General features: G+C 40.8%; 1 protein-coding gene across 1 annotated transcript; it reads left to right on the top strand.

Annotated features, from left to right (window-relative positions):
* Window positions 1-812: 812 nt before the first annotated feature.
* On the top strand, window positions 813-5,709 carry vrtn (vertebrae development associated). Its single transcript, XM_034700027.1, has 3 exons — window positions 813-1,010; window positions 2,327-2,657; window positions 2,784-5,709. The coding sequence occupies exons 2-3, from the start codon at window positions 2,346-2,348 to the stop codon at window positions 4,566-4,568; spliced, it is 2,097 nt and encodes a 698-aa protein (XP_034555918.1). The 5' UTR covers window positions 813-1,010; window positions 2,327-2,345; the 3' UTR covers window positions 4,569-5,709.
* Window positions 5,710-25,160: the final 19,451 nt, after the last annotated feature.

The following is a 25,160-nucleotide window of genomic DNA, read 5'->3' as shown; positions in this document are numbered from 1 at the left end:
CTCTGCTCATAAAGCTACTGTCCACACCCTGTCTGCACATATCCACTCCAATCCACAAACTCACATTTTCAATACTGCCTTTGGAGGACAAAATAATAAACAAACAGTATATAAAAATCTGCTTCAGTGCAAGAAAGAGCAAGTAAACTGTGGCAAAGGTCCTGTTTTTTTTTTGTATTGTTACATTGAGAATAAAATCTATAAAAATCAACAAGCTATAAACTCAGCCTTACTTTATTTATAAAAATGTTTTGTATACAAACGTGCTGCCAAAAGTGTTTTACATAGTAGGATACAGACAGTAAGGGGGGTAAATATAAGCAACAATAGGCCATACAAGACGTTTAGGAGATATGATACATCTCCAAATCAAAAGTACAGTCAAGTTAAAGGGCATAAATATAAACAAATCTATATTTCTTGTACTGCCAGATAATAATTCTGAAGGTTAATAGACTATATAAGGCCAAAGGTGTTCTCAATTGTTCTTGGAGGACAGTGGAAACTTGATAAATAACCTTGAAAGTGAACTTTTGACATCAGAAATCACCATTTGCAAAGACATGAATCAAAATCGTGTTGATATAAACCCTTAAATAGCTCTACCTGTTAACCCTACAAGACTACCTCCTTGTTCTTAATGCCTCTGAAGCATTAGCTTGTGTTAACAGTTCACATTGAAATTGACCTAGCCTGTAGTCTACTGGAGGAGGAGGGGGAGGAGGGAGGAGGAGAAGGAGGAAGGAGGGGATAGGGTGAAGGGGGGGCAGGGAAGGAGGTGTTTTGCGACGCAGGGACAAAAAAGGCGAATGGACTATTAACAATTTCCTGCAGGGAGGTGCGGTTATCACTCCCCAAATCTCCAGTGCTCACCGGAGCTCGGGACACTCGAGCCACAGGCGCACAATGGACTGATACTCTCAGAGAGATAATCGGAACCAGCTGTGAAACCTCCGAAACAACCCAGTGACTTTTCGTTTGAGTCACCTTTTAACTCTCTGGACGTCCAGGTAAGAAAGTTACTGTGTCTAATATAACTTTACAGTGCAGTGAAAGAGGATTATTATTATTATTATGTTTTACCTTTAAGTGATTTGTTTCCAGCGTGATCTAGATTAACTCTTTACCCCTCACGGGTTGTTTGATTGTAGAGGTTCAAACTTCATTCAAACTGATGTAAAGTTCAGTTTAATCACATCCTTGAAACTACAGAGAGGGAGTATTAAAACACAAAGTTTTGACGCAGTTAAAATAGGTCACGCTGTGGTGTGGGAAATAATGCCTATCAATTATACTTAAATTCCGTTTTTTTTGGAGGACAACTTGCTACACTACACTTGCTTCTTTGCTACTAGTGGAAAACAATCTTCTTTGAACACAACATCGTCAAGTTTGCTTTGGAATTTATAAATCATGTCCCCATTGTACCATTTAATGAACGCTAAAACTGAAAACATGACCTGTTCAGCACAGCTAGTTATTTTAATTTATTTTAGATCAGTTGTATGTATTTGTATAAGGAAAATACCTATTTGTAAAATATTTTGTAGCTACAAGCCAAACATTTAGTTGTTGTAATCAATATCAAGTTTAATTGAACAATTAAATGGAAGTGATAAAGAAAATGCCTTTTAGATATGTTCATTCTTCTGGGCAAGCAGTATGAAACACAAGGATGCGGGGCGACTGGACAAACTAATGAAAAGAGCTGACACTGTGATTTGAACCAGGTTGGACTCACTGGGGTCTGTGGTGGAGAGATGCACACAGAATAAGCTAGAGGCAATTCTAAATTACACAGATCTTCTTTGTGGACCAGAGAAACAGCAGCAGTGGACGGCTCATCTCTCTGTGCTGCAGGACTGAGAGATACAGAAAATCATTCATCCCTGCAGCCATTAGGCTTCATAACTCTCTAGCCAATGGGAGATGAGCTGACAGACACCTGAATTACTTGTTTTGTGTGATTTTTAAAATAATTTTATCGAACAGACACCTGAATTTCTCTTCAGGGATTAATAAAGTACATTCGATTCCATCTCAGATAAGCAAGAATCTTTGCTGTACACAAGTCAATCAAGTGTACTTGATGCAGCACATGAAGATGTTTGTCAGATCTGTTTCAGCACCACTTTTTATGAAACTGTGAACCAATCCACTTGAACAAGTTTATTTGGTATCAAAGTAGTGAAACTGCTGCCTTAGACCTTTTCACTTTTGTTTAAAAGTCTAAAGTTACGCAACTTAAATCAAATGTTACTGTTTCATTTAGACCGTCTCCTACCTTTAATTACTTGTTCACCATCTCCTCCTCTTCCTCCTCCAGCCCTCACCAGATAGCAGGAATGATTCAGAGGAAGGAGGTTGTGCTGTCTGTTCTCAGGGAGCTCCAGGAGGCCACAGAGAGCCCTGGCCTGGAGGCTCTCACTGGAGTTGCCCTGGAGGTGGATCAGGTCCTTGCTCCCTTCCAGCTACCCCTGACTCCTAGTCAGGATTTTCCTGACTGGGCAGGTGTAGATGACACAGCTCATGGCCTGTACCCAGAGGATGCACCTGTCGGCCTTCTGCCTCTAAACATCAAGGGAGAAGGGAACCTGCTGTTTGATGCTGTTAGCACGCTACTGGTGGGCAGCACTGTGCTTAGCTTGGAACTACAGGTGAGCAAAATTATTATGTTATCTTGACCTAAATGGTTGAAATATTTATTTTTGCATTTAAGTTGTCAACACAAACTTTATGAGCACTCCATCATTGGCATAATGCCACAAATCTTGTCCCCACAGGTACGGACGGTTTTGGAAATGGTGCTGTGGAAGAGATACTACCTCTCTGGGATGATTGACTCAAAAATGATGCTTCAGGCAGTGCGCTTTAGTCTCTGTGCTGAAGAGTCTGAAGAAATGCTCAACCTTCCTGCAACAGTCCTGGAGGCCATCTTTGATGCTGACGTCAAAGCATCTTGCTTCCCTGGCTCCTACGCCAATATGTGGCATGTGTACGCTCTGTCATCTGTCCTAAAGCTTAACATCTACTCCATTTACCCCATGTTCAACCTCAAGATCAGACCCTACTTCAACCGTGTCATACGTCCAAGGACCTGGCCTAAAGACTCTGAGCCACTAACCCTTCATGTCATGTGGTCTGGTGAACTGCAGTCGGAGTCATTGTTCCGGCCCAATCATTTTGTTGCCCTGGTCGAAGCAAGTGACCTCGGATTTGGAAGCCCTGAAAGTGAGGAGAGGGAGTCGCCGATTAAGAGTGAGGAGATGATGAACCCAGACTCGCAGCTCTGTTACCCCAGTCTGAAAGACAAGTACAACATCACCAAGAGGACCTTCTACCGCTGGAAGAGGCAGACGCAGGAGCACTGCAAGAAGTCAGCAGCCAGGTACGAGGCAAAGTATTTCCTTCAGGCATGCTACTTGGAGGGCAAACTCATACCTTTGCACCAGTTCAAAGAGTTCTTCCCTGAGATCTCGAGGTCGTCTTACTACAACTGGAAGCATGAGCTCATAAAATCTGGGGGAACCTTCTCTGCTTCATCCTCCACTGGAGAGATTAGTCCTGGAGAGAGCACTGAACAAGAGGTCTGGTCATCCCCTGAAGCAAAGCAGGATGAGCCAGACCACCACGACAGTGTTGCCAGTTTGTTTGGCCTCAGCATGGGAAAGCCGGATGTGGAACGTGCCCAGAATGTAGCCAATATGCAGGAAGCGAAACGCTGTCTGCAGAGCTGCATTGTAATGAATGGCTCTCTCCCATTCAGGGTCTTTAAAAGAAATTTCCCAGGGATCTCCAGATCAACCTACTACAACTGGAGGCGAGAAGCCTTGGTGTACAACAGAGGGTACAAAGGCAGTACTGGCAGCAGCGAGGACAGCTCAGATGCCGACAAGAGCCAGAGTCCAAAGAGCCTGTCACCGCTTCTACCCAACATTAACAATCAAGCCATACCAAGAGTGAGGATCTGCAGGCGCAGACATAAAAGCTTCAGACAGGCGTATTTAAGCAAAAAACAGCTCCGGGAGGCAGCCAAGATACATGTGCAGAGGTCAAAATGGTCTCTGACGAAGTTCAAGCTCAAGTTTCCTTCAATGTCGCCTTGTTTCTATTGGCTGTGGCGTAACAGTCAGAACCGCAAGAAGAAGATGGCCACACCAAGTCCAGAGATCAACTTTTCAAGTAGTCTAGAGAACCCTGCTGTAACTGAAAATCCAACAGTGGAAAGCAGGGTGGCATTTCAGCCTGGGCTTCCATTCGTTGAGAATCCAAAATATCCAGAAAGTCCTCCCATGCCTTCACTAAATGCCCTCCCCTTACATTCAACGCATGGCTTTCAAAGCAACTGTCCAAGCAAGGCGGTAATGGATGAGCAGATGTTTGCAATGGATGTGGTCGCTCTGGCCAACTTTAAGGCCAAGGCTAAGCTCTTCCTGCAGCAGCGCTTTGAGCAAAAATCCTTCCCCACGTTCAAGGAATTCAGGTCCTACTTTCCCTACACCCCACGATCAACATACTACATGTGGAAGCGCGCTTTGTATCATGGCGTGTCCCTGGTTCATGGCTAAATGCAGAGCCATTTGATCCCTTGAAGACAGGCTTTCTGGAGCAACACAACAGCTTTGTATAAGAACTTCTCACTCAGCCAAAACCCTTATGTTTCAGGCTGTTCTTTTTTCTTTTTTTATGGGAAACATACTACCTCCATCTTGTTAACTTCATGTTTTCATGTTCCTAAAGACACTTGCTTAGCATTTAAATGCTTCATGTCCTTCCTCTACCCCTCCACCGCAGCTCATTCTTCCCTCCTAGACATTTGCACATGTGTGAAAAGAAACTAAGTGCTGGGTCAGTTTAAACCCTGCATGTTGCCCTCCAGGCAACAGGCAGTTCAAAGCTAGAGTTTGAAGCTGTTTCTCATCTTGTTCTGCTCCCTTTTTATCTTTGAGAAGCAATGAACATAGGGTCCTTTGGTTTTACAGTTTTAACTGTAGGAGTTTTTAATGCTGAAATGTATGTTTTTTGTTGTTGTTGCGTGGCGTATAGATCTGGGAGAGACAGGTTTTGTCTTTTTTTAATATAGTGAAATGTAAAAAGTGGTCACTATTGTTTTTTTTTTTTTCAAATTTACCTCATGATCTTCAGTCTTTTCGGTTTTTCTCCTTATGATTATTGAATGTATACACTCCAGGGATTCACTTTAGTGCACAAAAGTTAAAGGTTGTTGTTGTTTTAAGAGTTTGCTACTTTTACAAAATACTTTCAAACAGCCTGTATTCCTCTGGCAGTGAACAATATCCAAACTGTGAATTTTGTCACATTTTAATTGCACTAAGAAAGTTCCCTTCACCCTCATGAATGTATTATTCCTTTGTTGCAGTTTCCCCAGTCCTTCCATTTCAATTTTTCGAGAATGTTTACATCCTTTTTTACTTGAAAATATGAACAAATATATTTTATTTTTTTTATGATCCTTGCCTTACCCACAGAACTACCTATGTATTTGTATTATTGCTCAGTATTTGCCTTCATAAGCTATTATGTCTGCTATTGTCTCTCAGTAAATGATTTTTTTTTACACAGACAAACATGTTTGCTTTGCATTTATTGTTCCCAATCACAAGATGTCAGAAATTAGTGATGTGGTTAATTATTGAGTAAGGGAATCTGTGCCTATAGGTTTTATATCCATAAACCAGTCAACCAGTATTAGCAATATGCTTCAGTCTTGTTTGAAATGGTACATATTATGGGCTTTGATGCAATTAGCTCTCTACATGACTAAAATAACATGACATTACATTTTATTTTATTTCAGACAACAGCAAATCCTCAGAGTATTGTTCCTGAGTGAATCAGTCTTTCTTCCAAGTCCAAAGCCCCATGGGTGAAGTGCTCTACCTATAAACCTTTTCGAAGCACTTCTAATCTTCTGCCCCATCAGCTGCATGCTGATGTGATCCCACTCTCGGGATGAATTAGACAGTTAACACATACCACGCATGAGCAGCAGAGGTCTGCTGTATGTCATGACTCTAAAGACACAACAGGCCTTGCTGAGTTGATTTATTTAGACAAATAGTGTTCTCTGCAAAATGTAAAAAAAAAAAGATAAAAAATGAGCGTGTGTAACCACATCCAAATGAGCAAACAAGCAGGTCGAACTGAGCCCATGGCCAAAGAATAGAAATGAGCTCAGAGTGTTTTTGTGTTTTTTTGCTCACTGCCACCTCTTTATTTATCTATTGTGCTCATGTTAATGAAGGTAATGGTCAAGGGTGGGTGGGATGGAGTACACAGGGAGGGGGAAGGGGTTAATTGTATGCATGGGGACAGAGGTGTTGGAGATAAGGCCAAGAACCTCCAAGGAGAAGGGGGATGGCTTGAAGTGTAATGAGAGGAAAGAGGGGGCTGCGAATGAGACTTTACTGTCCTAAGAATCAATGGTGAACCCATCATTTGTGTCAGGGTTGAATACTGACTGAACTGTGATAATTAGGAGATAATTAACCAAAAATGTTCACCAAGAAAGCAAGTAGGATTTTATGAGACTTGAACAGACTCAGCAGTAGTAGTGAGACTTCTCAAACTGTCATAATGTTGGTGAAACAGATGTTCGGATCATCTGATGAAATTATTTTTCAAAGGTGAAAGGCCATGTTTTCTTATACCTGAATAAGGTGAACTCAGGTATGTGCAGGTCATTTTGCTCAGTGCTGTACAAGTCATGTTTGATTTTTACATTTAACATTTTTAAATTTATGTTCCCTTGAAAAACTAATGGAAATAAGTGATCAGATTTGTGTAAAACCAGAATAACAAAATATTTTCTGTCTCCAATAGAAACTAAATCGTGTGTTTTGTCCTATTTTGTCACGAAAAAAGGTTTCTCTTTATTGTTTTCTCAAAATGGTGCTCAAGTGGTCCCATGCCAAGTATTACTAAAGATGGCAATCCTCCTGTTTTTGTTCTTTCTCAACCCAAACAGCAATATGTCATCACTGTTAGTTAAATAATTACTTACTACATCTGCCACAGTTACAGGCATTTTCATTTTAAAATGCTACAAAAACGACAGTAAACAATCGACAGGACACACCCAGATAGAGTCTAGACACTGGTGGAGGTGGTAAAGGAATGATGCTGGATGAGCTGACGAGCTGGGCTTGAACACTGATGAGATGGATTGGAGGTGACTAGGGTGAAGGAGGCTTGCAGTGATCAAACTAACCGACAGCTGAAAGCAGAGGAGAAAGAGAGAGCACTGATTTTGATTTTGACAGGATGTATACCATACAAAATGGGGAACATTAAAGCATTATGTTTGCAGGATACATATGCTTCACAGGTGCAGACAAAAAAGAGAAATTTCAAACTTTTTAAACTTAAAAAAGTTTGCATTTATTTCAAAAAGCTATGTGATCATTGTTCCAGAATCCAGCAGATATCTGACCCTGGCATAAGCAAATAGTTGATTTGATGGAGTGTTTTTCCTAACCTGTGGGTCCGTCTGCCATCTCTATCTTCATTACCTTATAATAGGAGGTACTCTCACTGGCACAGAGCTACTCTGCTTTGTTTATCTCAAAAATAGCATGAAAATAATGAGGGTTGGCAGGTGGGAGCTGAAGTCTTCAAGGATTAGCATACTGCAGAAAGAAAGAGAGAGGGAGGGAGGGAGGGAGGGAGGGAGGGAGGGAGAGAAAAGCAGAGGTATCTCAAGGATGCCAGATTTTCTCAGTAAACAAAGCAGACCTGTGGGATTCTTCGGGCTGCCAATTACCCTCTGATAGGACAGTGATGTGAACTTAGAGGAACTATAAAACTTGACCAAAGTGTAGAGAAAGTCAGGAGGGGAGGAGAGGGGGAAAAGCAAGTTCTTTCAAAAAATTGAGGTGAAATTTGATCCATGCATCCCTAATGATCGCACTGGCCATTGTTTAAGATACACATGTTTCACACATAATCATTGATGTTCCAATCTGAAACATTTTTAGAATAAAGCAAAGAATGTCTCCAGTGAAGTTTTTTAGTACAATGTATGCTGGCATGTGGAAAGCTTTCCCACTAGGTGGCAGTGGTGTGCTTCAAAAGACACTTTCGACGGCTTAATTCCCTCTTTGAAAAGGCTCCCTTCAGGCACACACGCTTAGATTTGAGAACAAAATCAATGTTTTACTGCACAACTCAGGGAGCGTGAGTGCAGATTTATGTGGTTATAGCTCCATTTATGAATACATTCCAACTTTTTAGCCAATAATCAATAAATAAGAGAACATCCAGAAATAAAAAAGTGTTAAATACAAATTAAAAAGTGTAGAAAAACCATGAAAAGATGCTTCTAAGTACTTTGAGCCTGACTGCTTCCTGCATTTGTTTTATTTATGTTGGTTAAATGCAGATTGTTCAATCTTATAAAAATTAAAGGATGAATCAAAGTGATTTCTAAGGGTGCTTTCACATCCGTATTTATGTTGCTTTGTTCTGATTCACATGATAAAATGATACATTAAGGTTTTTTCCCCTCGGCTCTTTTGTGTTCACACGGCAATATTGTTAAGTCAGCCAAAGCTCACACGATGACAGGGCTGTCCTTACATCACAGCCTGCTTTTCTCACTATATAGGTAAACAAATGCCATGTGCACTGGTCACAGTTTGCATAGTGGGAAGCCAGCTCTAAGATGCCAACTAATGTTAAAAAGCTAGCCTTCCAACAAACTGAGTTGTGGTTTTGCTTGGGCCAGCAGGGAGGTAATATGCCTTACTCTTTCAGTAGCACGTTTGGTTGAACTGCTCACAAAAGAACAGAGATTTACATGCTTAGTGGAGGGTGATGAGACCTGGTTCAGCGAAGTGAAACCAGCTGTCGGACCAATAGATGTTGTGGAGTCCTGGGATGTTGCTACGCCTAGCACCAGCTCTTTTGCTGACTTTAAATTGGATGGATACAGTAATGTTAGCCTATTGCTACTTTTAAGCTAACTGCCTCAGGTTCCACTGGAATGTGATGAGTCTGGCAGCTATTTGTTTGGATTGCTGGAACGATTGTGTTCTCACTGCAAACGAACAGCTCCAGGGTTCAATTTGAAGCAAGCCAAGACCACCTCTTCTAGGTGATTGTGGCTCACTTGTGTTGTTCTGCGTGCTATTGCTGTGTTCTCATATGTCTAAGGAGGGAAAAGATCCTCTATTTCAGAAAAACCTCTCTAAATGATCCAGGAGTAAAAAGCACCCAAGAGAGCTGAAGGTATAAAGCTGGGTCAGAGCTGTGTGCTTACCAACATAACAGGAAGACTGTACACCTGTGTACTGCAGTGCAATCATCAGAATCAACTCAGTATATTTCTTTATGGAATCAGAACAAAAAAAAACTTGTTTGTTTGGCCCGAGAAATCATCTCCTTTTATATTGTTTTCCAAGCTGTCATTTGTGTGAATGCTTCTTTCTCTAATGCAGCAGTTAAGACTGAATACAGCATTGATTCATGTACTTATAAAAAGCATGCACAATGATTCTCCTCCACATAAATCCACACAGGGGACAGACTATTTCAGGACAGAGAGTCCTTTTATTAAATGGCTTATTTTTGTTTCCTCTAAAAGCACTTTTATTTTTGAACTTGCATGAATCACTCACAGTCTTATTCTTATAATTCCTAAAGCCCCGCTCACAGCTTCAGTCATCACAGATAGTGTCCATATCATTACCAGCTGGCACAGCTTAATGTGATTCAGCATAGAGTCACATTAGGCTGCAAAAACAGAACAGAGTCAATCTGGGGTTTTGTGAGCATGAGCAGATGAAGACTTTTTCTTCATTTTATTGCGATAAAAAGAAGTTTGGCTGAGTTGAAACCAGGCCAGCCCCACAGGGACAATGTGACTTTATTTGACTAAGAATCAGGTAGATGTGAATCCATTTAACTCAAGGTGTATCTGCTTGTGAAATAGGGTCTTGAATTGTTCATGTCAGTCGAGGAGACAAGCAGCTTTTTGTGAATTCCCATGAATAATGCGCAATTTGCATGCTTAATTATACAAAAGGTTGGCAACAGAACATGCTCAGACCTTGAAGGCATGGCACAGAGGGTCTCTGTCGATGAAAACCTGCAGGAGGAAAGCAATATTTAATTCAGTATGAAAGTATTATTTACTTACTGCTGCCTCAGATGACTTCAATCAACCTCCTCTTACATTTATTAAGTGATCTACTGTATGCTTTTTGTTTTCTTCTGGTTTCTACTATTTCATCACACACACACACACACACACGCACACACACACACACACACACACACACACACACACACACACACACACACACACACACACACACACACACACACACACACACACACACACATATAAGCAAGTAGTGATCAGAGACCTGTGCTGACAAGTAAATCAATGAATCTCAACCACAGACTTTTTCTTCCTGCCTCTTTTGTTTCACTTTCTCTTTGCACTGGATCAATTATTCTGAAGCTTTTTGCTGATGAAAGTGTGTTTGTGTGAGAGAGAAAGGGAGATACAGGAGGGGTCGTCGGTGTATTAACAAGAGCAGTTAAGGCAACTCTGATCCCAGTTGCTGCCCGAGCATCAGACCACATGTCGACAGATGATAATCAGGGTTAAAGGTCAGGTAAATAAGGGTCTTGATGGGTAATCCATGTTTGTAGTCACGTAATCCTTTGTGTATGTTTGTTTTGCTGGTCTTGTACTGTTCCACCACCTGTTCAATTTTCATTCAACGCAAGCTGGTTAAATCCAAAGCCTTGATCCCTCGATTGAAACATATCAAACTCAGAGTCGGACAGCACAGCAACCAGATGGGGAAGTTCAATAAAGTAAAGGATATGAAGATAAGTAGGTGGAGGAAAACATCTATGTCCACCTGTTCATCCACCCTTCCATTACAAGCCCAATATGAGCTTCTGGGTAAAAGCCAATGGAGACTCAAGTGTTTCAGAATCAACTCTACCTCTGGTGAATATACCATCTTTCAAATCTCCTTCTGTTGTTGGTGAGGTCCTTGCTAGTGAAATGTAAAATACGACCTTTAGATATACTGTCCCTTTTTACCCCATTGGACAGTGCCACGCTATCTGTTTCCCATTGTTTCCAGTCTTTGTGCTAAAGCCAAGCTAACAATATCCAGCAAATTAACCTTACAGACACAAACTTATTTGTTGGTGCTCTCATTCATACTATTCACATGACATCTCTTTGCCCCCACCTTCCTGTCGGTCTCATTGTTAATGTTTTTCTGTGTGAAAGCTAAAGGCTAACTAACCCTGCTTGTCAAAATATGATGTGAAGACTTTCCCCCAATACCTCAGCTAATGCCCTCTTTTGATTCCTAGTGTTAATGAGACAGCCTTATTAGTAACCTCAGCCTTGTCAAATGAACCACCCATAATGACAGTGTGGGCTCCATTGTGAGCATGGTGGCTGTTAGCACAGCTGTTGGTTCAGCTAATGGCTAATGTCCTGAGTTGTGATTAAAAGCAGTGTGACCATGAACCATGAACTCAATTCAGCTTGAGCTTTTGTCTGCAGAAAGAGAAGATAAGAGCTAATTGCCAGATTTCGTTTCAGCCGTAGAAAAGAAGAGCCACAAACAGAGGGATCACTATGAAGTAAGGGTTGAAATTAGAGTTTGGGTAATAACTGCCTGTCTGCATTACTAAGTGCGGGCAAACACTATATTAAATTGGAGCTTGGCAGAGTTTTTGATTGCAACACAACTTCAAACTTGTTAATTCTACTTCATGGTTTCCCTTGATTGGGAGACAGAAAATCTGAAATAATCCTGATTAACACAAGCTGTTCTCTTTTTGACAGGAGAGGTCATGCTAGGCGAGGGTCTGGTTATCCTAAACTGTACTTGCTGTACTTCCTGCTCTTAACAGCCAGACAGTATCAGTACATGTGACCTAGATAAAGATTTAAAAAGACACATTATTATTAGATATCAGTCTCGACTGGTACATCTTCAAATGACCCCGCTCTGCCACCTCTGCTCTCCCAGCTTTCACATCCGAAAGAAGTGTTAGAGCAAGGATAAAACCCTGTAAGAAGGACAGACATTTTCAGAGAGAAAACAGAGACAGTTCTCAAAAGTGTGGAGCTGCATTCGAGGTAAAAAGAAAATACTCTGTGAATTCAGCTTGAGTTGAATAAATCAAACCCTCCCTTGTGTCAGTTTAAGTCCTTTGTTGACTACGGTTGGTGATATCATTGCAGCTCTTTTAGCCATACAAAGTCTCTACCTTCATTCTGAAAGCTTCAGGATGTGATAATTAAAGAAATTTACTGTGCTAAGAAGATCTTAGATGTGTGCGTGGGGGAATATATTTCACTGACAGGCTAAGTATTTTACACAACTGCTCTTGTGAGAGCTTTATTCCTGAAGTGTTTCTGTGTGGAGGTTTTTACACATGTAGAGGTTATAGATTATTTATTCTCTGAAAAGGAGATTTATTTTACAGTCCTTGCATAAAACATAACCAAGCAATATCAGGTCCATTATATCAGATTAAATTATTAATTGATTTAAGGAGATTAGAAGAACATTAAGTCTCCTTCTGTCCTGCACTGAAGAAGTACACGGTATATTGTTTTGTCTGGAACTTTGAAATTACATTTATTGCAACAGGCTGAATTTTTGCCTCTTAAAATTTTCCATTAGGCTTTTGCTATTTGGTCAAATATATTTGTTAAAATGTGCAACTACTACATCAAGTAAAACTAACTTATTATTAAGGTGAAGAAACAGACATTTTTGCACCAAAACACATAGAAAATGTCTTCAACAGGTTGTGTGTCGGACCAACAAAGACAGGTTCACTAGCAGGGACCGCACCATCAATAGGCAGCCAACAGAACTACATCATCTGCAAAAAGCAGAGATGAGATTCCAAGCTCCCCGAACCGGAGACCCTCCTCCCCCCGGCTGCGCCTTGAGATCCTGTCCATAAAGATTACAAACAGGATCGGTGACAAGGGGCAACCCTGGCGGAGTCCAACAAGCACCGAGAACGTGTCCAACTTTGTGCCAAGTATGCGGACACAACTCTCACTTTGGTCGTACAGGGACCGGATAGCTCGCAGTAGCGGCCCCTGAACCCCATACTCCTGCAGTACCCCCCACAAGAGCACAAAACACATGTAGACTGGATGGGCAAACTCCCATGCTCCCTCCAGGAGCCTTGCAAGGGTAGAGCTGGTCCACTGTCCCGCGGCCAGGACGAAAACCACATTGTTCCTCCTGTATCCGAGGTTTGACCTCCGGTCGGAGCCTCCTTTCCAGCACCCTAGAGTACACTTTTCCCGGGAGGCTGAGAAGTGTGATACCCCTATAATTGGAACACACTCTCCGGTCCCCCTTTTTGAAAATGGGAACCACCACTCCGGGGGTGGGAGTTGACGACCTCCTGGACAGGGGTCTCCGCCAGACGTTCCCAGTTCACCCGCGGTGTTTGTTTGGGTTTACCAGGTCTGTCAGGCAGCCTCCCACGCCATCTGATCCAACTCACCACCAGGTGGTGATCAGTTGACAGCTCTGCACCTCTCTTCACCCGAGTGTCCAAAACATGCGGCCGCAGACCCGATGATACGACTACAAAGTCGTTCATTGATCTTTGGCCTCGGGTGGTCTGGTACCAGGTTCACTTGTGAACCACCCTATGCTCACATGGTGTTCGTTATGGACACTCCATGCCTAGCACAGAAGTCCAACAACAGAACACCACTCGGGTTCAGATCGGGCAGGCCGTTCCCCCCAATCACCCCTATCCAGGTGTCTGTGTCATCACCCACGTGGGCGTTGAAGTCCCCCAGGAGAACAATGGAGTCCCCATCCAGGATCCCTTCCAGAACCCCATACAGAGACTCCAAGAAGGCCAGGTACTCCAAACTGCCATTCGGTGCATATGCACAAACAACAGTCAGAGCCTTCCTCCCCGCAACCTTAAGTCGCAGGGAGGCGACCCTCTCGCCCCCCGGGGAAAACTCCAATATCGATATATATCCAATATATGGTATCACTCCGGCTCCTTCCCCTCCAGCGAGGTAACGTTCCACGTCCCAACAGCCAGTCTATGCCACTGGGGATCAGCACGCCCAGGCCTCCTACCCGGACGGCCACCCGGCCTCCTACGCACCCAACCCCCATGCCTACCCCTGCGAGTGGTGGGCCCACAGGGTGGCGGCTCAATGTTATTTTTTCGGGCTGAGCCCGACCAGGCTTCATGGGCGAGGGCAAGAGCCCGGCCACCAGACTCTCGCCATCCAGCACCCCCTTTATATCTTCATATTCTAAAAAGTGTAGTTTATGCATGCTTGAGGGTAAGAAAGTCTAAGATTTAGTAATGCATAGATCTTTAAGCTCCTATGTATGTATGTAGAAATCACATCATACAGGGTAGGTAGGGATAAATCTGCCAAGTAGCAGCGTCCCAGGTTACTGTTCCAAACGGCAGTAGCTGGCAAAATCATTTGTCCTTTACCTTGGATGAAGATAAGTCATCGTGAGCTGTAAATTCTGTGATTGTGTCATTAACTGCGCTAGCTTCTGGTTGTCTCTGGTAAACCTTCTGCAGGCTTTCAATCTGTTCTCACCATTTTATTGGTGCTAAATCTAGCTTTTTGCTACTGCTGCATGTGCTTCTTCATTCCATCTGTTGTGATGATGAATTCACAGGTGAATTTGTTGTGTTAAAACTTGAGGACTTCTTTCCTCCTCTCAGAATATTTATGCCACATGTTTTACAAGTTGCAACTGTTTTATCTTTCTTTGAAACAAGGAAAAATATACACCATTTTTACTCTCTCCCCAGCTTGTTGTGCTTCATTATCCAAATGTTATATGATAATGTAAGATCTCCTTTATGGTACTGATAACCTATCAACCCGATATATTGTATCATGCATCCCTATCTAAAATATATGGTATACATCACTGTCACCGTGCCAACAGACTGTAAAACTATACATGAACCGACTTTGTAGCTCTAATAGATAAATATATACTGATGAAAAGGTGAGAAGATTAGCTGTACCCTTACAAGCATCCATAATCCCTATGTGTGTATGCTTGTGTGAGTATGTGAGTGCTGGGGCAAAGACTGGTCCCTCTCACCATGGTGAATTATAGCAGTGTCACTTTCAATCAGCTGTGTAATATTTCACAGGAATGCAGAGGAGTCCCAAATCCCTGCGTCTGAGTGCATTTGTTCATCTGCCAGCTCTAAAGCACAACTCTTTGATTGTATCTGGAGAATTGGGCCATATTGTTTCTTAAAATCACCAAGGAGGAAGAAAAAGACTTAAACTTTTTATGTAGCGCAGGTTCAAAATTACCCTGAGGAGGGCCTCTGATGTATTAAAAATGTGCTCAGGGGTTCAGAACTCTCCAAACAGATTCAAGGTAAAAGATGTAGCTGCCTGGAGGTGTTTATGGGCTGACAACCATGGGTATTACATGATAAAAGTGAGGATTCCTATTGGTTAGGATTCCTGTTGAGCATAAGAAGGTGCTGACTATATAGAGATCAAGGTAATATGAATCCTTCATGTTACTTTAATGGGAGAAAAGTGGGAGAAGAAGGGAAACATGGTTGATGTAGCTGATACAGATACAAAAACTGCCCTGGGTGTGCTGCATCAGCATTAGTGCAGAGGCCCATTAACCTTTCGTGCTACACATCATTTATTGGTGTAAAATGGGGCAAAAGTCATGGTGAGTTAACTTATAATTGTTGTCATTTTCTTTTTCACTGATTTTTTTGATCCACCAGACCATTCTTTCTTAAATTTCAAACTCTACTTTTGCAAGAAAGTGCAGCAGAATGAGGAAAAACCCTGCTGCCTCCTTTAACAAGTAATCCTTTGATTTATTGCTAAGGTAAAGTATGTGTGTGGAGCTACATTTAGAGCTATACTCATGAAGAGGCTTGGACGGTGGTGTATTTGTTAACCTTTTCAAAACCAAAACTACAGGAATGAACATACAAAGATAAGCACAGTGCGTCTCACACTGAAACAGGATGCACCCAGAAAAGTAAGTGAGATGGTAAAGTTAGGCTACTTGGCCTGTTAATTACATTACTGTTTGCAAGCTAATGGTAATGTTTGCAGCTGAAGTATTCAACAACTGGGTCCAAGATGTTTGGTCAGTGTAAATTCTGATGAATTCTCAGACTCTTTTTTGGATTATTCTTTGGTGACTTGGACTTGACAAAGATTTAGACACTGAAGGCCCCATGGTTTGGTGACTTCACTACAACACTGACACCAAGGTTACCTCCATCAGCAGCCCAGAAACCCAATTAGCATGTCATACTCATACCTTTCATTATTTTGCTGTGGTTAAGAAACATCCTTCTGTCCATTGTCTTTACTGCTTAAACCATTTGGGGTGATAAGGACATGAGGACAATTTGAAGTCACCAATCAACCCTTTCCAGCATATTCTTGGACTGTGGCCGGAGAGAACCCACGCATGCATTGGGAGAACATGGAGCATGCAAACTCCTCACTGAAAAGCCCCTGCCTAGCTGGTTTTAATCCAGGGGCCTTCTTGCTGTGAGGAAACAGTGCTAACCACTGCAGCACCGTGCCTAACCACCCACTTTAACAAAAAGCTTATGGTAGCATAATGTGAAAGCTGCCACACATAAAAAGACTGAGGCAGCCGTGGGAAAAAATATACATTTCTGTCAAGAATGCAGTCACGCAGTGTCTGTGATGATAATGCACCTTATGTGAAGTCTGGGGATTTTAATGACAATTTTGGACTTGTTATGGACAGTACAAATGAAAATTTAATTTAGCTAGCTTATGAACTCCTGCAAATTTTGTTAGCCTACGGTGCGTGCAAACGTGCACAGGTGGACTTAATATGGGATGCAGAACAAATGGCAGGCAGCTTAGAGAGTGGGATGGGCAAACAAGCTTGTCAATAGATTCAGATTCCTTTTCTGCTGATATCAAAGCTTCTGTGAGGAGTTCTTAGCTGAGTATGAAACAGAATGAAATAAATATTGCAGCCTTTTTGTGAGCAATGGAGGCAAACAAGGCCACCAGCATATAGATGGATTATTTCTGTATGGTTATGTTTAAAGCCTGAAGCAGCTTCCATTGGGTAGGAGTCAGATAAAGTGGTTAACAGCACACAGCAAAGATTCACTGGTGATACTGGTGATGCATTTGACTTCTTTAAAAGGGCAGGATGAGGTTTTTTTTGGTTAAAAACTTCTCTTTTACACATGCAGGAAAAAATCAGCAAAAAGAAAAAACATTCGGCTTTGTCCACAAAGCCAAAATCTTCAAAAAACAGAAGTTCCACACTGGATCTTTGTGCTTAGTACAATAAGATGACTGCTTGGTATTTGAGTCTGAAATTGTTACAAGCTTGCTTTGCTATTTGCAGGAATGAGAAAAATTGCCACAATATTATATTTTATATTTGTATTCTAGTTATGTGTACTATACCTGCATTTAAGGTTAATTAAAAAAGTAAACCCGTTTGCCTTTCTCTGAGATGGCAATGAACCACTCATTTTCTGTATTAAGCAGTGTTACAGTCCCTATAACTCCAGGTGAAGAGGAGTGAACTTTGAAGAGGGGGGGCGAAGTTTTGTTTTCATTAAGTGTAAATTAAATGGCATTTTCCCTCCAGGCTGGATCTTCAATCTATCCTGATTTATTAACTTTGGAAACAAACTCTGGGAGCCACGCAACAGATGACCAACTGATCCCCTGAGCCAGGTCCTTCAGCTGAAGCCAGCAGCTGTAGCTGTGTTGCGCTACCATGTGTCCAATCCAAAGGGGTCTTATCTGTCAGAAGAATATTGACTGCATTACTCATTATCAGCCAAGAGTGCCTCTGCTAGTAAACTCACACTCAATGAAGTCTGCTATCAAAAGCAATACTCCGGAGGATGTCTGGCCACATGAGATGATCCCTGTGCAATCATATGTCTCTCTCTGTCTCTCTCCCTCTGTCTTAAATAATCTGTCTGTGTCTGTCTGTGTCTGTCTCTCCCTCTGTAGCTTTATAGCTTTTTAATCAACTCTTCCCACGGCTGATCGCTGCTCTTCCAGAGGCAGACGGTGAAGGGAAACAAGATGAGGACATCAACTTCACAGCCTTCAGAAACCTGCTTATCACCCTGTTCCAATAAAGATGACTCTAAGGAAGAAAAATAATAACCACTTGAAGCCAGTTTGTGCATGTAATTTACTTTACTTCAGAGCGAGAACTCACTTGGGGCAGTATTGACAGGACAGGAGGTAAAATGCAATGAAGAAGTCTATGCTCTACAAAAAAAAAAAAAAAAAATTCAGAAGAATTGTGTTGCATTGGGGTAAAATGGACATGTGCACTGTCTCTTTAAGATTTTGAAAAGAAGATTGATTCCACTCTCATGTCTGTCTGTAAGCAATCGTTCTACATTTATTAGTCTAACATAGCTTCACTTAAACATAGCTTCGGTCGTGTGTCATGTTAAGCAGATGGCTGTCTAACATGAGTCTGTTTTTTCTCTAAGTTTCTGCCTGTTAAAAGGATCTATTTCCTCGCTGCCATCACTAGCTAAACACTGCAAGGTGTAATGCTCATGGTGGATTAAGATGAGATAATGTTTGTTGTGATTTGGCGCTATATAAATAAAGATTGATTGATAAACACTGGGAGTGGAGATGAATAGCTAGCTTGGCTGTCTTCCAGAATCGTTTAATACCACTTAGATCACCAAGCATTATTTAGCTGTTCATTATTGAATCTATAGTTAGCATTTGAACAGTGTAAAAAAGTTGTTTCCTTCTATCTCAAGCCCCGGAGCTAAGCTAAGCTAAGCTAACTGTCTCTAACTTAAAGTTTTACTTAATTACAGAACAGTAGTACTAACTTTTTCTATGAAAGTGATTGGGTATGTGGTCTAAAAGGTCAAACTACTGCTTTAAGCGATTGCTATTCCTCTGTTGTACTGATGCGTTAGCGTTGTTGGTAAGCCAGCACTTTCCTTCCAGCCTCCATGGGATCTAATTAAGAATACTTTTAAAAATAAGTGCTGGATTGTAAACTTTTGTCTCTCTTTGTCTTTCAAAAGTCTTTCTTAAGCCCGTTTGTTCAGCTTTTAATAAAGACACGGCACATTTAGACTGTCCTTAATGGGATGTAATACATCTGTTGCCTGTATTCATAACCTGATTTCCCCACAGAAATCATGTAATATTTATCTTGTCTTGTCTCATCTTCTACCTGCTGAACTAAATAAACAGTCAAAATCTGGGAAGTTTGCCATGCTGTGCTCTCTGGAATTTCAAACATAATAACAGGGTAAAGTTTTCTTTCATCCAGTTGTTTTTTTCTGTCTCAGGACCCTTCCTATCTTGTGCCTTTGTTTACACCAGGAAAGTATGATTTATTTGTTCTGCATATCCACCAAGGCAACTTCATCTCTTTCCAAACAACTGAGGAAGAACAAGGCTAGATGGCTAGAAATACATACAAATAAAAAAGAGGAACCCAGCAATTACACTGGTTGTCACACTAGTCTTTGAATATATTTTTCTTCTAGAAGTCTGAGCTTTAAACATCTGTAAGATTCAGTGTATCTGCACTATGAGATTCCCAAACTTGCCGTGAATAGCATCCTCCAAATAACACTGAGGAGGGTGAGTTGAGACATACATACAAAGCTGCAGAATGTATCAAAAGAAAAGACGAGACTGAATGATAACAGAATCTATTGTTACAATCTAAACTACAACATAGGCTGTCACAATGCCTTCTTGTGAGAACAGCAAACAACAAAAAGGAAAGGAAACTGTGTAAAAGAAAATAGCCAGAAAACCCCTTCCTCATCTATCCCAAAAAGGCTGGCTTTATTCCCCTAAGGCAAAATGAGAAAGGTTGAAGAATTAAAAAATATTCCAAATACATTAAGATGGGATAAAATATAATGCAATATGTTACAACACTATATAATGAGGCGATATGACACAATATGATTGGACCTGACACAACAGGACACAAAATGACACAACTCGATTCATTACAACTCAGTATTATAAGAAAAGATAAGAACAGATGGGTTACGTTACAATATGATACGATACCATAGGTAACGTTACGATATGATAGGTTACGTTACCGTATGACATGATACAATCAGTAACATTACGATACGGTACAATATGATACGATACGATACAGTACAATATGTTACAATACAATACAATACAATACGATACGATACAATACGATATGATACGATGCGATATGATTGGACATGACACAACAAGACATTTCTCGGTTCAATACAACTGAATAAAATCACAATAAGGTACGATACGATAGGTATGATACTGTACGACATGAAAGAGTCGGTAACGATATAAGGTGACCTGATTCCATCCTATACTGTTGAGATAAAATACCAACATCAGGTTATAATTGTATTGTTATAAAAGCTGAATCACTGTATAGGGTGGTTGTGGTGCATGAGTCAAAAAAGAAAACCCAGTGAAAAATGTAGAAGGCCAACCAAGCATATCTGAATTGCATGTTTCTATACAAGCTGTGCCACATGCATATGCTATGATGTCACTGTACATTGCAAAAATAATAGAGGCCTTTAATGAAAAAAATCATGGCAATAACCTTGTAAGTCCTTGAGTGTTTAATGAACTGATCCATGGATTATTTCTTCCAAATAGGCTTTAGTTGATTCATTGAATTATGTCATGTACCCAGTGATACAATATCCCATTGGTAAACATGGACTCAAATCTTGCATATAAAGAGTATAATTACATATCAAAGTTGGCAAATACAAAAAGCTAAACCCTGCTTTACAGCCCTCTGCAGAAGTTTGGTGTACTACATACAAACTTTTTTCACCCAGTTGCCCCTGAAGTACCTACTTGAGCCCAGTCATCCAGAGATTTGGAAAACCATCATCAATCTCTTCAGAAGAGGTAGGACCAAAATTCAAGAGTCACTTGAATATCCCAAACTTCCTCAATTTGTCCAGCCAGTAAAAACCTAAAAACTTTAGTTAGCATCAGTACTTTTTCCAAAAACAGTTTGAACTCCAGCTGTGTAGCATGATTAAGCCACTTTTAATGCAGATTGCCAACAGTTGGAGGCCCTTTTAGTGGAGCAATAAAGTCTGTCCAGCATTTTACTGCAGTGCCAAAAACAGGTAAAAGGAAATACATATAAATGCAAAAATGCTTGGCAAATGGTGATAATGCAAGTATGTATTAACTACTCAGAAAAGAATAGTAATTTGTGTGCATTTGCTTTAAGCACACATTGAGCCCACGATGGTTAATAACAGCAGGTAATGAATGTGCGTCATGATTGGTTAAAAGGGTAATCTTAAAGACATAGATATGTAATGCAGCGAATAAGGTAGGGAATATATTGTCTCTGCACATAAACCTACACTACAATAAACAACCCAGGAGTCTGACTCCTGATCGTAAATTAGCTCTATGTTTTCACTTTCAGAAGTGAGAATCTGGGTGGGGCACGGGGGTAAATTGATCCCAGATGTGATGGAAAAGTCCTCTGTTGCTCAAGGGGATCAATCCAATGTCGCCTTTTGAAGATATAGCAACATTGTTTAGCATTCAAAAAGCAACTCCCTCAGAGAGAACAGAAGAGTGCAAATAGGAGAACGGTTCATTTCTATGCCTCCATGGTAGCACAAATGCATGCTATCAAAAAAATCCCAGACAAAGGCACAGCAAGAGGGCCTGGGGCATCAATACTCGTCCCAAAACCTGGACCAAGAGAGTGCTGTCTGTCTGTCTAATTGGCAATCAATCTACACATCCACACAAATCTGAAAATCGAAGACCTTCCTTTCCTTTTTTCCTTCCTCTTACATGCATCTGTATTAAGACAGTAGTGGTATCAGAGACTCTGCATAAACAATAGAAACATTATTCAAACTGACTTGTGACTAATTCTGAGTTTTGGACATCACAATATTTGGAATAGAGAGTCGACATAACATACACTTCTCAGCTGCTTAAGTACACTTTGTCACATTGTATGACAAAATCAAGTACAGAGTTGGGAAAAGGCTGCAAAGACTTAAAGTTGGTTAAAATTTCAAAGAGATATTTAGCTGAAAACTGAATATGTATTCCAAATGTGAAATAAACACACACATTGTATTTTCTGATCCTGATTCCACACATGCAACTCCCCATATCCATCATTAAAAGTGGGAGGCTAAGCCAGTATCACCCCTCACTGGATGCAAGAGAGCTTAGCAGATCCAAACACCTGGAGTAGTGTGAGGGGGCCCGGCAGCAGGGCTTATAGGAGCAGCACGCCGCCTCTGCTCTAAAGCCAGGACGCTATTGATGCTAATGGGGCCGGGGCAGCCCCGCAGCCCGCCACCTGTATAATCTCCTCTAATACTCTCACCACCCGCGGCTGTTTACTTTCCCATTTGCCTGAGTTATTCCTCCACATATCCATCGAGTGTTTTTGGGTGATGCTCTCTGCAGCCACTTGTAGAGCCTGGAAATGTAAGCTACTGGCACTGTGAAAGACAGTATTGTATTTTATGAACAGGGAATGGCTAGGCTTACTGTAATTTATCTCAATTGTGCTTTTGACCGAGCATGTTTAAATAATCATGCAGAAACTAGCTCTGCATTTCACTCTGATCTATTTTACTTCCTTATAGCAAATACATTTTTCCTTTAAAACCAATAATATGTTTAACCCTCCTGTTATGTTTGTTTCTCTGGAACAGCAATTATGTTCCTGGGTATCCAAGTGTCAGAACCCCAAAAAATCCCAATACACATTTTTTAAATCTAATTTTGAACTCCATTACTAACCATTTAAATCAAGATTTAGTCCATTGGTGTTCTTTAATTCTCACAGATCATGCTTCAATGAGGATAACTCACTCGTTTTTTAATTAAAATGAATGTAAAAACTTTTTTTAATGTACATTGGAAAGTCCTAAATATAAATACAATAGTTTTACATGACATAGATTTTTATTTATTTAATTTTACATTTTGATTTTTTTTTTTTAATGAAGTGATGTTGATAAATTAACACGACTCCTCTTCTGTCACATGCTGCCCAGATTTTTTTGCTGCATGTAGTTGGTTTGGAAGACATATATTGCCTAAAAAAGACTTTAAAAAGGGTCAACATAACAGGAGGGTTAAAAAATGGATACAAAGTGTGCTTTAACCATGCCAAGAGGAGGGATGATTAAATTCAAGGACATTAGTAGGTATCTAAAACCTATTCATATACTGTATATCATTCCTGTTGTTAAGTATTTCATTAATTTAAGTTTTCATCCATCACTCTCCCTTATTTTGCAGTTCACCTTGTGCCCCATCATGATTATTTTCACTTGTACCTTATTAGCCTCACGTTGTCTCGGTATAGTCTCCGACTCTCCAGTTTGTCTAAAAACCCTGTCTCTATTGTGGATGTCTTCTTTGTGGCGCTCGAGTGATTTGCATTGTTTTTCTGGACCTTGTCTGTTTTGTTTATTTGCCTGCTCCCTGTGGATTCTGCTACAGTAAGCCTTTCTTTTTCTGTTTGTTTGAGTTAAATAAATCTTTGAGTCATCTTTTGGGTCTCTTCCTAAATTCAGGTTGTCCATTAATCACAAGGTTTGTGCTTCATTTCCTGTTATATTTTCAGTCTGCATGTGAAAGTGTTTGTGGTGAGCACTGAACTGCAACCGGTTGGTGTTCAAACGTGTGAGTTAGATTAGATTCTGATTGGCAGGTAAGCATCATGCATGGCTGCCTTGGTTGTCAGTGTATGGATGAGTGAGTAAAAGTACAGTCAGTGGTGTGAAAGGTTACATTTAGAATTAGTGTTAAGTGCTCTTTGTGGCAGTGTTGTTTTTGAGTCACCAAACTTTGAGTCTCAGTTGTATTTTGGGTCTTCAGTTCTGAAGTCTGAGTCACCAAAGAATAATCCAAGTACAGTCCCAATTACCTTAGTCTAAGTTCAAGTCAAGTCCTTCTCATGATATATTACAAGGGGGCAGCTGTTTCACTCTATTGAACCTTAACTGAATGTGTGGGACCTTTTGAAGGTGTAAAAAAAACATTTAATTGATTAACATCAGAGATTTAAATGATCAGTGAAGCACAGCTCTCTTATGGGGAGACAGTCAAGTGCAGGTGTATTATCAACTCAAAAATACTTGCAATTCTAATCATCACACTTTTAAGTAACCAGAAATCTTAGACCTGGTGGCACTACAGAAATGATATCAACAGTCAAAGCAACTTTAGCATCTCAATTACTTTTCTTGGCGTATCCTGGACAATGATTGTTGAAGTTTAAATCTGTCTTCATCTTCTCCTGGGTATTTCTTTTACCCTTTCTTTTATCGAACATGTTGCACTGCTCTTGCTTGCATTTGGGGTAAAATCTATGAGAGCAAAACACACAATGCTTGACACTTCATTAAACATCCTGGACTGCTGGACGAGACGTCACATGAACATGTATGCAGGTGAACACATGTATGGCACTAATCCAGGTAATCAGTGCTCCAGTCTCGTCGAGTCACTAGTCCTGAAAATCAGGATTCAAGACAGCTGAGTCCTGGCCTCGAGTACTACACCTCTGCTTTAGTGATCATTTGATCACTGAAGGGTTTAATTTTAGACTCCTTTGCTATCATGTTGACCATCTTTGGATTTAGAAAAATTGGTTAATTAACAAGCAACAAATTTATGTCATAATAGGCTTTTAAAAATTACAATGAGCATTTTCGCCACTTTCATACATCTCCAAGACTCATTTTATACAAAGTCATCAAAATAAATGCTCATGTTTGAGACAAATTGTACACCTTCTTTTAAAGTAAGAAAACATGAACATTTCTTCATGTGTGTAGTTTTTGTGTTTAACAGTTAATGTCTGTTTCAGCTGCTTTGGGAGCCACAATGGGAACGATCTGAACAGTGTGAAATGAGCCACATATTGTTTATTACCAAATGGGCAGGCCAAGAGCCGTTTCCCCCCTCCAAGGTCCACTGTTATTGGGCTCTGTTGTTTAACAGTCAATAGAGCAGGTAAGTGGTAATGACTGGATGTTGTGGCACAATATTCAGTATCCCAGCTGAGCTA

This window comes from Notolabrus celidotus, chromosome 13, assembly GCF_009762535.1.
Source record: "Notolabrus celidotus isolate fNotCel1 chromosome 13, fNotCel1.pri, whole genome shotgun sequence".
Taxonomy (NCBI): Eukaryota; Metazoa; Chordata; class Actinopteri; order Labriformes; family Labridae; genus Notolabrus; species Notolabrus celidotus.
The sequence above is the reverse complement of the archived record's forward strand: the minus strand, read 5'-3'. Positions and strand labels throughout refer to the sequence as shown.